General features: G+C 43.8%; 1 protein-coding gene across 1 annotated transcript in view; it reads left to right on the forward strand.

Annotated features, from left to right (window-relative positions):
* CFAP47 (cilia and flagella associated protein 47) overlaps positions 1-16441 on the forward strand; it is a 596979-nt gene that overhangs the window by 244071 nt on the left and 336467 nt on the right. Inside the window, exons 42-45 of the mRNA XM_087871295.1 lie at positions 225-370; positions 1257-1365; positions 2398-2624; positions 3371-3545. Coding sequence (XP_087727421.1) covers positions 225-370; positions 1257-1365; positions 2398-2624; positions 3371-3545 — 657 coding nt within the window. The remainder of the gene's footprint in view (positions 1-224; positions 371-1256; positions 1366-2397; positions 2625-3370; positions 3546-16441) is intronic.

Consider the following 16441-nt stretch of genomic DNA (forward strand, 5'->3'; position numbering starts at 1 on the left):
TTCTCTTTCTGATTTTTTACTAGCTTTCTAAAATACTGTGTGCATGCAATTTTTTTACAAATTGTTCTTTTTAATAGATAAGACACAGCAACTTCCAATCCAATTAATTAATTTGAATTACATTGTATATTTTAGTTCTCAAAAACACAGCAATGTTTCAGATATCTGCCAGTCATTTCTTAATTTTTATATTGCATATAAACTTCTCTATTATGTTCTGACAGCTAATGAGTCCAATTGCTTGCAAGAGTTCTTTAGTCCATTGGATACAGTACTTGTGGACCAAGATAATTTTATCACTCTTAATCTCCACTATCTTCCTTTTAAGATGGGAAAACGTTATTGTGTGATTATTTTTATCAATGAGCAGGTAAATTTCATTATATGCTGAAATAAATTAAAGTCACCATGATGACAATTGGAATGAAAAAATAATGTGATGCAACTTAAACTTAGTTTCAGTGAAATTGAATAGTAATGTTAAGAATAATAGCATTAAAATATGCTGTATATATAAAGATAATATATTTATTTTATTTTATTTATTTTATTTTTATGCCGCCCTTCTCTGGAGACTCAGGGCGGCTTACAATGCGTTAAGCAATAGCCTTCATACTTTTGTATATTTATACAAAGTCAGCTTATTGCCCCCACAAACTGGGTCCTCATTTAACCTACCTTAGAAAGGATGGAAGGCTGAGTCAACCTTGAGCCTGGTAAGATTCGAACCTGCAGAAATTGCAGGCAGCTGTGTTAATTACAGGGTGCATTAAACCACTGTACTACCAAGGCTATATAGTACATGTTTGACTATAATTTTCTTACTGTTTATTTTGGGACTGTGGTTTATCTTTTTTCATTAAAGAAAATTTTGCCATACTTTTACTAGTAGAATTTTGTTTCCTGATTAAACATGTTTCCATCTTAAGTAACTAATTAAAACTTTCATATAGAGTCAGCGGAGGAGGTAAAACTTTTTCAAATTTGGTAATGATACTTTCTGAGTTTGAACTTGAACTCTGCTGTAGCATTTAAAAATAGCTCATGTGAGAATGGCATCATGTAGATAGATATTCAAAATATTGAATACTGTACCAAATAGCTGTCCAGTTATTTTTTTTTCTTCTAAACTTGAGTTAATAAGGGTCACTCTATTGTACCTTATTATCATTTTGAACTAGGTAATCCAAGGAACTTCTAATTTATTCTGAGGAATTGTTTCCAAGAACTGACTTGCATACATTCTTGTGTTTCAGATTGGGGAATTTTTATATTTGGTGGAGGGTATATGTGGCTTGCCATTGCCTTCAAAATTAATTCCAATGGACAGCACAAATGTTTTGTACATTAACAGCACATGTGAAGGTAAGGGACAGACATTAAATTTTAAGGTGCAGTGAAGTTTTTAACAGTAGAAAGAAGTAAGAAAAGTTGTGTGTGTGTTCTTCAAATAATCATTTTTAATTGTAAGGTACTTATTACCAAATGTCAACTTTGTAATAATTTTAATTATTTTTAACTGATGTTTATCTTTCTTTTTTTAATAGGCTGTACACCGCCCTGAGTCCTTCGGGAGAAGGGCGGTATAGAAATAAATTTATTTATTTATTTATTTATTTAAAATAAATAAATATATATTAAGATTTTTTCCAGATTTACTATATTTGGATGGATAAATGCTTCCATTCTTGAGAGACAAACTGGTATTTTCATGTAAATTTCTGCTTTCACCTTTTCCCATACTAGAAGTAGAGCATTTCTTATATGATATCTTTGAAAATATCTATGGGTTTTATTTTTATCATACTATAGAAAAGCATGCTAACTGGAGATCATGACCTTCCAGAAACAGTAATCTTCTCTGACTGAGAGTCCATTCTGTCACCCACGCCTGTGATCAATTTCTGATGTTTGACTGTGTTGTACAATTCAACATGGGCTATTTTCAAGGCAGTTGCATCTCTGAATTTTTCCTTGAAATTCTAAGAGCTTTTCCAGTGAAGACAGTTCATTAGAGGCTCTGCCATTATTGAAGCATTGAGGAACCAAGTAAGGAAAGATTTCTGAAAGGATGACCCAAAAGATTATGGATTTCCTATTTGGTCTTTAAGGGAACAGAAGCCTTGTTAAAAGATAAATCTGCAACATTTGTTGTTGGCTCTACCGAACCTCTCCATTATTTTCAACTTTGTTGTTCTAGATTTAATACTGACATGCTAATTAATTTGCAGAAGCAGAATTTTACTGTGTAGTTTATGATGATGCTTTCCTACCAGCATTAGAGCAACAGAGAAGAGGCACAGCATCACTTTGTAGTGATGAAACTTTCTTGCTCACTCATTGTCTCCTCTGCATTGTGAGTAAAGGGCAGATGACAAATGATTTTGTTTATTACAGGTCATAGAGAAATGTCACCAGTTCTTTATCTGAAGTGCCTCCTTACTGATATACTTAAAGAAAAGCTGAAGATCCCTTTAATCAATGAAGCTAGAGAAAAAGCACTAGCTATTGCAGCACAGCAACATATGTCTGCTCTGGAATATGAGAGGAGAAGGGCCACAGGAACACTTGAGAGCAGTAGCGTTCGAGTTGCAGTTGCAGCCTTGGGATTGTCAAGAGTTGAGGTGAAAATGCTAATTATTTAAAACACTACTACAATTTTGCTTCATACATTACCTTTAAAACTGCTAGTTAGGCAGATTTTTATTGCACATAAAACAGACTGAAAAAGAACTTTTTGCTCCTTTTGCACCTCCTATCTATCTTTTGGAGTCTTATTTTCTTTCTTGTGTTATAAAATCACCAAAGCTTTAAAAAAAATGGATTTTTAAAAACTGATAATGGTGCAAAATGGAACATTTATGACTTTTTCCTGGGCAGCTATTTAAGAAAGGTTTTAAACAGAAAAAAAGAATTAAAGAACATGTTGCTGTCATATGTGCAATTTTATGGCGCATGTATTTTAGCCAAAACAAGTCTGATTGAATTAGATAATGAACTCTAGTGGACAATAATGTTTAGGTTCCCTTTGGAATAATTTATAAATAATAATTAATATAGAAAATTAATATATTTGTCTCCTGAGCACTTTATATTTCTATTCTCATTCATGCTGTTAGTTTAAATGGGCTATGGTTTTGATAATTTTTTGAGTTTGTATGAAATTCTGTATTCATTTATTCTAACTTTCTTTTGATATATCATGCACTAGAGTATGTTTAAAAAAGATATTCCATATTTCTCAGCCATTAATTTCAATTGTTCAGAGATGTATTCTTAATACAATCCCATATTTTTCCTTTGAATCTTGTTTTTTAAAAATAAGGATCCTATTACATTATGTTATTAAATCTATATCATATTTTTACAGAAGGATGCTCTGCACAACTATCCTTTATTCTCTGAAAAATGTATTGAATATAATGTTGAAGTCAGCATGCCTGAGTGTTTTGAAATTCCTTCAAAAATATATATACCTGTGTTAGCCTCATGCAGAGCTAATTCTTCAAAGGCTAGAAAACAAGACCATTGGTTTGATACTGCAGGTAAGAAGCATCAAAGTAGTTCAACTAAAAATAAAATTTAAGTGTCATCTAATCCAGGAACAAAATTTATCTAACATTATTTAAGGTGCCACTTGCTGTACTGCAACTTTTTATCTTAAGCTTTGTGTAGCAAAGAGATACTTTGTGAGTAGTACATTTGCAGTATTGGACAAAAAGAAATCAGTTTGGAGTTGTTTATGACTTATCAGGACTAATACAGGCCACAAGATAGTTATCTAATTTTCCAACAAAATCTCCCCAGTTCTGGGATAATAATCCATACTAGAGCTTGATTAATTTTATTTCAGACTAGACAGGTGGGGATGCCATTATCATAAATAATAAATAAATAAATAAATAATTTTATTTCTATACTGCCCTTCTCCCGAAGGACTCAAGGCGATGTACAGCCTATTAAAAGCACAAAGACAGACATCAGTTAAAAATAATTAAAATTATTAAATAATTTCAGCTCAATTTTAAAAACCCCAAAATTTAAAACACCCAATTTAAAAATCATTACATTGATAGCCTGGCCTGGCGGAACAACAGGGTCTTGAGGGCACAGCTAAATACATGGAGGTCAGAGATCTTACGCATTTCTGGGGAAAGTTCATTTCACAGGGCAGGGGCTCCCACAGAGAAGGCCCTCCCACTGGGTGTCGCCAGCCGACATAACTTGGCTGATGGCACCCTGAGGAGACCCTCTCTGTGGGAGCGAACCGGCCGGTGGGAGGCTATTGGTGGCAGAAGTCGGTCTCGAAGGTAGCCGGGTCCTATGCCATGGAGTGCTTTAAAGGTGGTGATCAACACCTTGAATCGCACCCGGAAGACCACTGGGAGCCAGTGCAGCTCGCGCAGGAGGGGTGTCACGTGGGCACAAGGGGTTGTGCCCATAACCACCCGCGCGGTCGCATTCTGGACCAGTTGGAGCCTCCGAGTGCTCTTCAAGGGGAGCCCCATGTAGAGAGCATTACAATAGTCCAGCCGGGAGGTGACAAGGACGTGAGTGACAGTGCGCAAGGCATCCTGGTCCAGAAAGGGCTGCAACTGGCGAATCAGGCGAACCTGATAAAAAGCCCCCCTGGCCACGGCCGTCATATGCTCTTCTAAAGACAGCTGTGCATCAAGGAGGACACCCAGATTGCGAGCCCTCTCTGTGGGGTTCAAAGATTCACCCTCAATAGTCAGCGATGACACCAGCTGACTATATCGGGATGCCGGAAGCCACAGCCACTCGGTCTTGGAAGGGTTGAGTCTGAGCCTATTTTTCCGCATCCCGACCCGCACGGCCTCCAGGCAGCAAGACATCACATCAAGGGCATCATTGGGGTGGTTTGGGGTGAAGATGTACAGCTGAGTATCATCAGCGTACAGATGACACTTCACCCCGAAACCACGGATGATCTCACCCAGCGGCTTCACATAAATGTTGAACAGAACGGGCGAGAGGACCGACCCTTGCAGCACTCCCCATGCGAGGCGCCTCGAGGTCGACCTCTGCCCCCCTGCCAATACAAACTGCGAATGGTCAGAGAGGAAGGAGGAGAACCACCGCAAAATGGTGCCCCCTATTCCTAACCCTCTCAACCGTTGCAGCATGATACCATGGTCGATGGTATCAAAAGCCTCTGAAAGATCTAATAGGACCAGGACAGAGGAGCAACCCCTCTCCCGAGCCCTCCAGAGATCATCCACCAAAGTGACCAATGCCATTTCTGTGCTGTACCCCTGCCTGAAGCCCGACTGGTACGGGTCCAGATAGATAGCTTCATCCAGGTGCCGGGGAAGCTGTCGTGCCACCACACTCTCAACAACCTTCACCACAAAATGAAGGTTGGAGACTGGACGGTAGTTAGCTAATTCAGCTGGGTCCAGGGAAGGCTTCTTGAGGAGGGGCCTCACCACTGCCTCTTTCAAGGCGGCGGGAAAGACACCCTCACTCAGAGAAGCACTTATAATCCCCTGGAGCCAGCCTTGTGTAACCTCCCGGGAGGCCAGTACCAACCAGGAGGGACACGGGTCCAATAAACACGTGGTGGCACTAATCTTACCCAGAACCCTGTCCACATCCTCGGGAGCCACAGGATCAAACTCTTCCCAGATAATATTCTCAAGACCTACCCTTGTCTCCTCCCCTGGACTCATCCAGTCGGAGTCCAAGCTTCCCGAATCCGAGCGACTTTATCATGCAGGAATTGCACAAAATCCTCAGCTCGACGCTGCAAGGGATCTTCCCACACTCCCCCCCCCAAAGAAGGGAGTGGGTCACCCTAAACAGAGCGGCTGGGCGGTTCTCTGCAGATGCGATAAGAGTGGAAAAATGGTTAGATTTTGCCGCTTTTATCGCCACTAGGTAGGTCTTGATATAAGACCTCACCAGTGTCCAGTCAGAATCGGATCGACTAGTCCTCCAAATGCTCTCTAGGCATCTTTTCCGATGCTTCATCTCTCTCAGCTCCTCGGAGAACCAAGGAGCCAATTGAGATTGGCATTGGGCCAGAGGCCGCAAAGGCACGACACGGTCCAAAGCTCTGGCAGCCACATTCTCCCAGGCGGCCACCAGGTCTACGGTCAGGTTGTATGCCAGGGTCTCAGGAAACGGCCCAAGCTCCGTCAGGAACCTTTCGGGATCCATCAGGCGCCTGGGACGGAACCATCTGGTCGGTTCTGTCTCCCTGCGGCGGGGGGAAGCGGCTGGAAAGTCCAAGTGAAGGAGCGAATGATCTGTCCATGACAAGGGTTTAATGTCTAGATCCCCTCTACCAAGATCATTCTACCACTGACCAGAGACAAAAATCAAGTCCAGAGTGTGTCCCCCTATGTGATTTAATTGTCATATTTTCACAAGTATCAGCAAGGTAAAGGCATTATCTGATATACAACTGCAATGGATCCTGCCCATTATGGTTTCCCACCGCATCAAGTCCCATACTCTCCTCACTTATCTTTTGAAGAGTTCCAGGCCTGCAACACTGGAAAGGATTGATTCATTGCACAGACTTTGGAAGTGGTCACCATATTTCCAGCTACCAGTGTTCATTTGGCAACTGGGAACATGGTAGTTACTTCTGGAATGTAACCAAATGTGCTTTGGCATGTAACTAAAAGCATTAAGCCTTATTAAAAATGAATACTTAATTTTTTTATAAACATTGGGAGAAACATAAAATATGGGGTTAGAAAAATTGTATTAAACTGACATTGATGATAAAGATGTATCCTCTATAAATTATTAATGAAATTTATTTGCTTCAACATATTAACTGTGTCAAAAATTGCTCTTATCTTTAGGCAAATTAAGTGAACATTGTATTAAAACACTCTTATATTGAAATATTAGCATTTGTTTTAATTTGGATATTTTATGTGCTCCTGTTTAAATGGAAAGAGACAGTTATAATCTCATTCAAGCAAAATGTATTTATGAGCCAGGAATATGGAAATTAGTTGTATTGCTTCTTTAATTGACAAATGTGAGTGTTTTTGTGAGAGATAGCCTATGAGGATAATAACTTGGAGACAAAATAGAAATTTGTGTCCTGTGTAATGTCCTGTGTAAGAAACTTCTTACACAAGTTCCTGTGTAAGAAATGAGAAGCTGTCTTCTGGGGATTGAAAAGAGTCTTTTAGTCTTTACTTGTCCACCTGAGGGTCCATTCTTTTATGTCTGCTGGGTAGCATTAGGCTTCACCTGGTGGTAAAGGTGGTCAGTCAGTCTTGGGAAGTCTGCTCCACTCTGGTTGCTGTGATGGCTTTCAGGTGGGTGACTGTACCCAAACCCAATTTCTGGCTCAAATGGATAGAATGTCTCCTCTTGAGGCAGCATCTGGATCAGCGTGATCTGCTTCTACAGGTTGCAGAATCATCTGTGCAGGACTGAAAGACATGAGAACAAGGCCCCCTCCCCCCTTTGTGGGTAATCTTCCCAGGAAAGGCATTGTAAAAGGATTAGAGATGGGGGGGGGGGCTGAAGTGGAGATGGGTAGATAACTTGCAGGCAGAGTTTGAGGGAAAAAACCCAATCAATACTACAGTTATTAAACAGATAAAGCAATTATAACAAAATGGAGACATCACAGATGAGGAAGGAAGAAAAATTGGATTCACATGCTTCAGAAAAAGGATGGACAGATAAAATCACTTAAACACACAGTAAATGCAAGAATGAAAATGTTATTGTAAATGAACTTAAAACGTTTCCTCATAAACTTGGGCTGTACTTAAGGGTACAGAGAGGGAAGGAGAAAAAAATGAAATGAAATGAAAAGTTCCCTTTACTCTGTTCTTGTTGGCCAGACAAACATAGGGCAAAGGCTCTCTCTTTATTTTTTCTCTCCCACCCTCTTTCATTGCTTCAACTTTTTTTCTCTCTAATAATTTAAAATTATTGTCTCTAGGGATCAGATACATTTAACAGTTACAATTACCTCGAGGGCACACAAAGACTTAGACATACACAAACACAAAAACAAAAACAAGGAGGAAAAATAGAGGAAAATAGAACTCTCAGGTTTACACACACTGGTCATTCCCACCATAAATCTCAGTTAAATTAAGGAAGGCACAAATCTTAACAAATGTATCACATGGTTGCATGAAAGACAGAGAGGAAGAGAAAAACAAACTAAAGAAAACCCTCAACATTCCTATTTATATATTTCCCTTTTCTCTTAAGTACCTTTATTTAGCCAAATTGGTTTTTCTTGCTTCATCCCTGAGCAGAGTCCATTTCTCACATAGCTTGCACATGTGCATCTTCCTCATTCCTGCCTGGGCAGGCAATTTGTCCCAACCCCAGGCCTCCATCAGTCTCCCTTAGGGATATTTCAGTGGGATCCTAGACTCTGAGCTTCCCATTTCTTGGTCTGCTCTTCCTACTGTCCATGACAAGACTCCAAGGCTCCACTCTCTTTTCTTTTACTTGGGTCCCTCGCAACCGCAGAATACACCGCCCCCAACAGGTGAAGGTACCTTTTAACCTGTGGTCAACCCCTCAGTTTTTCAGGCAAATGGCCTGGAAGGACTCTGTCCACCGACATTACTCAGAGTATGGGTACCTCCTTTCCAGAATAGGGGTCTGCTCAGTGATGCTCAGCCAGTCATCCAAGAGTGAACCTCTCACTTGCCTTTCAACCCCTTCCCACACACTCTCTCCCTTTCTTAACAGAAGGTCTTGCGCTCTGGGTCTGACCTCCTATACTTTCCAGGATCTGCTTTCTGTGGTTAGGAAAGGCATAGAGGAAGCAAGATCCAGCTGTGGCAGAGAAGGGATTTTTTTCTCAAGTGCATTCACAGACATTCTCTTTCACCTTTTGGACTTTTAAAGTTAAAATTTAGAGGTACTCACCTTCTTTCCAAGCAGCCTTTGAGCTCAACACTTAAAACACCTTTAAAACCTTTGTTCCAAATGGCCAAGGTCCAGAAAAACTCCCCCACAGACTCAATGAGCCTTGGTGGCGCAGCAGACTAAAGCACTGTTAAGATAACACCAGCTGTTTGCAATTATTGCAAGTTCAAATCTCACCAGGTTGACTCAGCCTTCCATCCTTTCGAAGGTAGGTAAAATGAGGACCCGGTTTGTGGGGGCAATAAGCTGACTTTGTATAAAAAAGAACACCGTTTGGGGGGGCCCAAAAGCCCTACTAAGCAGGTATATACAAAAGTATGAAGGCTATTGTTTAATGCATTGTAAGCTGCCCTGAGTCTCCAGAGAAGGGCGGCATATAAATCGAACCAATAAATAAATAAATAAATGAGCCTGTGCTGGCAAGGGAGGCTTACCTGGACCAGGTCCATTGGTCAGGTTAGCTTGGAGTCCTATCTGGGGTGCCAAATTGTTGGAGGAAATATCCATCTGGGTCCAGTTCCAAGTGGGAAGAAAGACACTGGAAACATGGAGACTGCTTGGAAAGATGGTTTAATGGTGGACAGGACCACATGGTTTGAGGTCCTGGGTAAAAAAGAGCACATAGGTGAGAGAGGGGGAGAGATTAATACCCTCTCTTGGAGCTTCCTGTTTCTGTGTAAGAAATGTACTCTGATTGGTGATCAGACTCCCATGGGGCCATGCAGGGGTAACTTTGTAAGTTGTCTTGAGTCCCAGGCCTGGTTGAATCTTTCTGGGTGATGATGTAATGAAGGGGCTTTGGGCAATTCCTATTATGGCTTAATGGCTTTGTACTGGTTTGGATCTTGAGTGAGGGCTAATCCTATCATGTCTTGAGGACCATGTCTTTTGTTTTGTAGATAAGCTGGCCCAGCCTTTGTCTTGTAGATAGGTTGGCACCAAAATATCTGCTTGGGGGTGGAGGGGGAGGGAGTTGAGGCTCTGAGTTTGTCTTTAGAAACAAGTTTCTCCTTTAGGGAAAATATAATAATCTGCCTTTTTAATATTTCCTAGAATATTTCATTTTCCTAGGAGAAGAGTGGGTGCTAACCTCCTATAGAAACAAGGTAATTCATGAATTAGCAGGTCATAATCTTACCTTTAGGAGACAACAGGCTGATTTCTTTCTAATAAATCTGAACACTTTAGGTACAATCTGTAATCCGATAGCTAGTAATAGTATGTCAGTAACATTGGAGACATAATATAATGGTGTATTCTTCTTCTTAAATAATAATTCAGTGAAGGAAATTATTAAATTGAAAAATGATTATATCCACTAGCTTGCAAATGTCTGCTGTAAAAATCTTAACTTGTGACTGAATTTTAATTTGAAAAGGTCCATTTGCCAGTGAAGATATCAGAAATTATTCTAATCACCAATTAGCAATGAAAATTGTGCAACAAAGTAGTAGACCAAGAAGGAGGAGCAATTTATTGTATAAAGCTGATGAAACTCATGAGCAAAGTACAAGAGATTAAAAACAATATGAAAACTAGCAATGGTAATGGTATATATATATTTTCAAAACAATTACATGGATATGCCCTTTAGTCACCACTTCTTTAGTAAACAGAAGTCTTGTTTTAAGGCAGGTAATGGGACCTAGAGGATTCTGTGAGGTAACTACAGCTAGAACACAGGGATGAACTCCTCGTATCTGCTGAATGTCATTGTTGTTTTTTTTTTGAATCAAGTTTTATTGACCCCCCCCCTCATTTTCACCCGCATATTTTATGAACAGAGTATTGGCCATATCATAACTTATACAATTTAACATATTCAAATACATTTTACTCAGTTACAATTTTTGCCAAAATTTCCTTTTTACATTTTTTGCTTGTGTCTTAAAATTTCTATGCTTATTTGTATAAACAACATCTTTATTTGCCCTCAAATTCTAATTTTTCTGTTTGAACTCATATTTATTCTCTTTTATTTTTTAATAACTCATTCTTTATCCTAGTGTATTTATGCATGTTTGGGGTTGCCTTTCTTCCATTTCATCTTTTTTTTATTGTACAGCAATCTTTCTTCTCAATCTCTTCCATCTCCCTCCTTTCTTTCTTTTCTACTTTCTTTTTCCCTCTTCTCCTACTCCTTCTCTACTTCCCCTTCCTTTCTCCCTCTCCTCTCTTTCTCCCTTTCTAACCCTCTCTCCTACTCTTATTTCCCCTCCCTTCTTTCCTTCCCTCTTTCCTTTCTTCCCATTCCTCTCTCTCCTTCTTCCTCCCTTCCATCTCTCTACTCCTCTTCCATCTCTCTCTATTGCTGTATTTATTTTCTATTTTCTATTTTCCACTATGGTGTCCAGGCAACCCCAACTTTTTTTTCATTTATTTTCTCAAAATTTCCCTTATCTTTTAATTATTAACAATGTATTTCAATTTATTCCATTTTTATTTATTTATTTATTTTATTCAATTTGTATACCGCCCTTCTCCTAATGGACTCAGGGCGGTGCACAGCCAGAACTAAAACACATACCAATACAAAATTTAAAATTATTAAAAGAATTACATAACTTTGGCCCAAATTTAAAACAATTCGAATTAAAACCCATTGACAATTTAAAAGCTAAAAAACTAAAAAAGGCTAAAAAGGGGGGGGGGTTCACGCTAGCCCTGCTTGATGGAAAAGAAAAGTTTTCAGGGCACGGCGAAAGACCCGGAGATCCGATATCCTTCGTATCTCTAGGGGCAAATCGTTCCAGAGGGCAGGAGCTGCCACAGAGAAGGCCCTCCCCCTAGGGGTCACCGGCCACCATTGCCTGGCTGACGGCACCCTGAGGAGTCCCTCTCTGTGGGAGCATACTAGTCGGTGGGAGGCTATCGGCGGCAGAAGGCGGTCATGGAAATACCCAGGTCCTATGCCATGGAGCGCTTTAAAGGTGGTAACCAACACCTTGAAGCGCACCTGGAAGACCACTGGAAGAAAATGCAGCTCACACAGGAGAGGTGTCACATGGGAGCGCCCCCTCGCTCCCATAATCTCCCGCGCGGCCGCATTCTGCACCAGTTGGAGCCTCCGGGTGCTCCTCAAGGGGAGCCCCATGTAGTGAGCATTGCAGTAGTCCAGGCGGGAAGTGACGAGTGCCTGAGTGACTGTGAGTAAGGAGTCCTGATCCAGAAAGGGACGCAACTGGTGAATCAGGCGGACCTGATAAAAAGCCCAACTGGCCACGGCCGTCATATGCTCTTCTAAAGACAGTCGTGCATCCAGGAGGACGCCCAAGTTGCGGGCCCTTTCCGTGGGGGCCAGTGATTCGCCCCCAATAGCTAGCGATGGCACCAGCTTGCTATATCGGGACGCCGGAAGCCACAGCCACTCAGTCTTGGAAGGGTTGGGTCGAAGCCTGTTACTCCCCATCCAGATCCGCACGGCCTCCAGGCACCGGGACATCACTTCAAGGGCATCGTTGGGATGGCCTGGGGTGAAGATGTACAGCTGAGTATCATCAGCATACTGATGGAACTCCACCCCAAAGCCACGGATGATCTCACCCAGCGGCTTCACATAAATGTTGAACAGAAGGGGCAAGAGGACTGACCCCTGAGGCACCCCACAAACAAGGCGCCTCGGGGTTGACCTCTGCCCCCTGCCAACACCGACTGCGACCGGTCGGAGAGATAGGAGGAGAACCACCGCAGAACGGTGCCCCCCCTCCAACTGGTGCAGCAGGATACCATGGTCGATGGTATCAAAAGCCGTTGAGAAATCTAACAGGACCAGGATAGAGGAGCAACCCCTATCCCGAGCCCTCCAGAGATCATCCACCAACACGACCAATGCCGTTTCTGTGCTGTGCCCAGGTCTGAAGCCGGACTGGAGCGGATCCAGATAGACAGCTTCATCCAGGCACCCAGGAAGCTGTCGCGCCACCACACTCTCAACAACCTTCGCCAAGAAGGGAAGGTTGGAGACCGGACGGTAGTTAGCCAAAACAGCCGGATCCAGATCAGGCTTCTTGAGGAGGGGCCTCACCACCGCCTCTTTCAAGGTGGATGGCAAGACACCCTCACTCAAGGAAGCGTTGATAATCCCCAGGAGCCAGCTTCGCGTAACCTCTCGGAAGGCCAGCACCAACCAGGAGGGACACGGGTCCAATAAACATGTGGCTGCGTTCAGCCGCCTCAGTATCCTGTCCACGTCCTCAGGAGCAACAGGGTCGAACTCCTCCCAAATGGCAGTCTCAAGACCAGCACCCATCATCCCGTCTGTACCTACCCAGTCAGAGACCAAGCCTTCCCGAATCTGAGTGATTTTATCGTGCAGATACTGGACAAAATCCTCAGCACGATCCTGCAAGGGATCCTCCCGCGCTCCCAGATGGAGGAGGGAGTGGGTCACCCTAAACAGGGCGGCTGGGCGATTATCTGCCAATGCGATAAGAGCGGAAAAATAGTTACATTTTGCCGCTTTTATTGCCACTAGGTAAGTCTTAATATGAGATCTTACAAGTGTTCGGTCGGATTCGGAGCGACTAGATCTCCAACTGCTCTCTGGCGCTTCATCTCCCTCAGCTCCTCGGAGAACCAAGGAGCCAGGTAGACTCGGCGACAGGTCAGAGGCCGCACAGGCACAACTCGGTCCAAAGCGTCAGTGGCCGCCCTATCCCAGGCGACCACCAGCTCCTCAGCCGAGCCATGAGTCAGAGCCTCAGGAAATGGCCCAAGCTCCATCTGGAACCTATCAGGATCCATCAGGCGCCTGGGGCAGAACCATCTGGTCTGTTCCGCCTCCCTGCGGCAGGGTGTGGCAGTTAGAAAGTCAAGCCTAAGAAGGGAATGATCCAACCATGACAAGGGCTCAATCACTAACTCCCCTATCTCGAGATCATTCATCCACTGTCCAGAGACAAAAATCAAGTCCAGAGTGGGTCCTCCCGTGTGAGTGGGCCCATGAATTAATTGGGTCAGGTCCATGGCCATCATGGAAGCCATGAACTCCTGAGCCGCCTCAGACGCTTTGCTGACAGACGGCAGGTTAAAGTCCCCCATGACCATAAGCCTGGGGTCTCCACCGCCACCTCGGCAATCACGTTGAGGAGCTCGGGCAGGGCCGCCGACATGTGGTAGGGAGCCAGGTACATAATCAGCAGGCCCATCTGCCTCCCTTGTCCCCACTTCACAAGGAGGGACTCACATCCAGCTATCTGAGGTACAGTGGCCTCCCTTGGGGCGAGACCTTCCTTTACCAGAACCGCCACCCCCCCACCCCTCCCCTGGGACCTCGGCTGATGGAATGCATAGAAGCCCGGAGGGCATATCTCAATGAGGGGGACCCCCCCTCCTGGCCCAACCAGGTCTCCGTAATACATATCAGGTCCGCACCCCCCTCCAGAACCAGATTACAAATGAGGGGGGCTTTATTTACCTTGGACCTGGCATTGCACAACATCAACCGGAGGCCCAGGACCTGAGGATCTGAACAACCCGGGGTGCGAGACGAGCATTGAGGGCCGGAGCATGCAATCGCCCGCAGACAGCGAGTGCGCCCTCCCCTAACACGATATGGCCCCCGGCTCCCGCCGTATCTGCCCCTCCCACCCACAATGCTGATGGAAACGCCCTCCCCAATATAGGAACTAGCCCCCCCGGCCCCCCCGACAACTGTGGGTTACCCCCCAAACCCACCCCGGTCATTCTCCCTCCCACCCCTTAAAAAACAAATTAAAAATGCATATAAAGAACTCTTAAATTCCCCAACGCCTTCGTGCCACCTCTCAGGATCCCAGGATCCGTCTTTGAGGTATTTCTTAGCCAGGCCAGTGGGCCACTTCCAGGAATGGGGGGTATTCCTAAAAGCCCATAAGTCCGATCTTGAATATAATCGTGGAGCCATAGACAACCATAGAAGAGGGTGCGAAGAATGGCAAACAGGAGATGTTAATAGTGGGCTAGGAACTGGCTAAGATTCTTCCAAACTTCAGGAACTTCCTCGCCCAGGCGTCCCCTCACAACACCTGGGAGGCATAGCTGGTAACCACCGTCGTCCTCTCACCACGACGGCATCCCGAAGTCCACTGGGAGTTCTGTCCGGTGGTATTCTCACCATTTCAGAGCTCCCACCCCTGCATGGCCGGTTCGGTGTGTAGGACCACAACTGCCCTCTCACGGCAGTGGGAATCCCCACCCAAGACAAGCCAGTTCCATGGAGGAGAAAAAACGAGCGCCTTCCCAGCCGTCCAAGTCCAAGTCCCAGCTCACTGATTGCTAGTCCTGGGCGGGGTCCCCAGATGAAACTAAGTTAATACCCCAAAGACCCCTCATGTCCGGGAGTGCCCAGAAAAAAAAAACAATAGGCACAGCCGATGTCGCTCCAGCTTGTAGTCCCGGCAGCAACCAGCAGAGAGCAGAGGCGGTCCCTTTGTTATCCCATGGGTACAGCAGGTCTCGTCATCTCCATCGGACTAGTGGAGTAAGACCCGAGCCAGCGAGCCACCTCCAACTCCCTTTGGCTCCGCTACTCTGGCTCTCGCCCCCTTCGTCCAGCCGGCCCGAGACCCCCGCAGACTTCCCAGGCGACCCTCTCCGACACTCCTGGAGAGGGCCCGCACCAACCTCACTCCTCGGCCTCTCAACGATCCAGCCCGCCGACTCCGCCGCTCCAGCCTCTCCAAGGCCTCGCAGCGCCATCGCCAACTGCCGAATTCCAAAGCTGAGAGGCCGGATGCCATCTGCAATTCGCTGAGGCCCGCCGCAGCCATTGGTCTTGCCCAGGCAGCCTCGCCCTTGCCCTTGCCCAGGCAATAACAGCGACAACGAGCCGTTTCAAGGACTCACGATGACCCCTCCGGTCCACTGGTAAATCCTCTCACCGTCCATGTCGGGGGGGGTAATAAACAACACCCCCAACAGTCCTGTTTAGCCAAAGATCGCTCACCCTCGGCAGAGGCTCAACACGCAGCGGCCATTTTGAAGGCGGAAGCAGAAATTGATCTTAATTTTTATCTTAAATCCTTTGCTAGTATAACCTTCCAATCCTTAACAATATCTTTCTTCTATTTTATTTCTTACATGTATTGTTTTATTCTTATTTGCATCATTTATTAACATTTCCATTTTATTCAATTTTACATTTCAATTTCCCCCCTTGATTTCGATTAATTCTTTTGTTACTATTATTTCTCTCGAATTTGTACATCTTCCAACAACAAAATATATAGTCCAATCTGTCTTTCACATTGCATCTACTGATCTATTTTACATTAAATAATGTATTTCTTATTTTTTACTTATTCACATTTCATTTTATCTTTAGTTATATCCCTTTTACAATAATCTGTATATTCCTTCTAAATTGCTTTTTACATATAATTTCTAGAGTTAACATCCTTCTCTTCAATTAGCATATTCATCTTTTAAATTCCTTTTTACTATCTCCTAACTATTTTCTTTTAATTTCTCCACAATTCCATGTCTTGACATTTTCCTCCCTTTCTCCCATTCCCTTGCCTTCTTCTCCTCCTTTTTCTTCCCCATTTCTTTTTCTTCTCTTCCTTTT

Source organism: Pantherophis guttatus, chromosome 5, assembly GCF_059756535.1.
Source record: "Pantherophis guttatus breed Tessera chromosome 5, ASM5975653v1, whole genome shotgun sequence".
NCBI lineage: Eukaryota > Metazoa > Chordata > Lepidosauria > Squamata > Colubridae > Pantherophis > Pantherophis guttatus.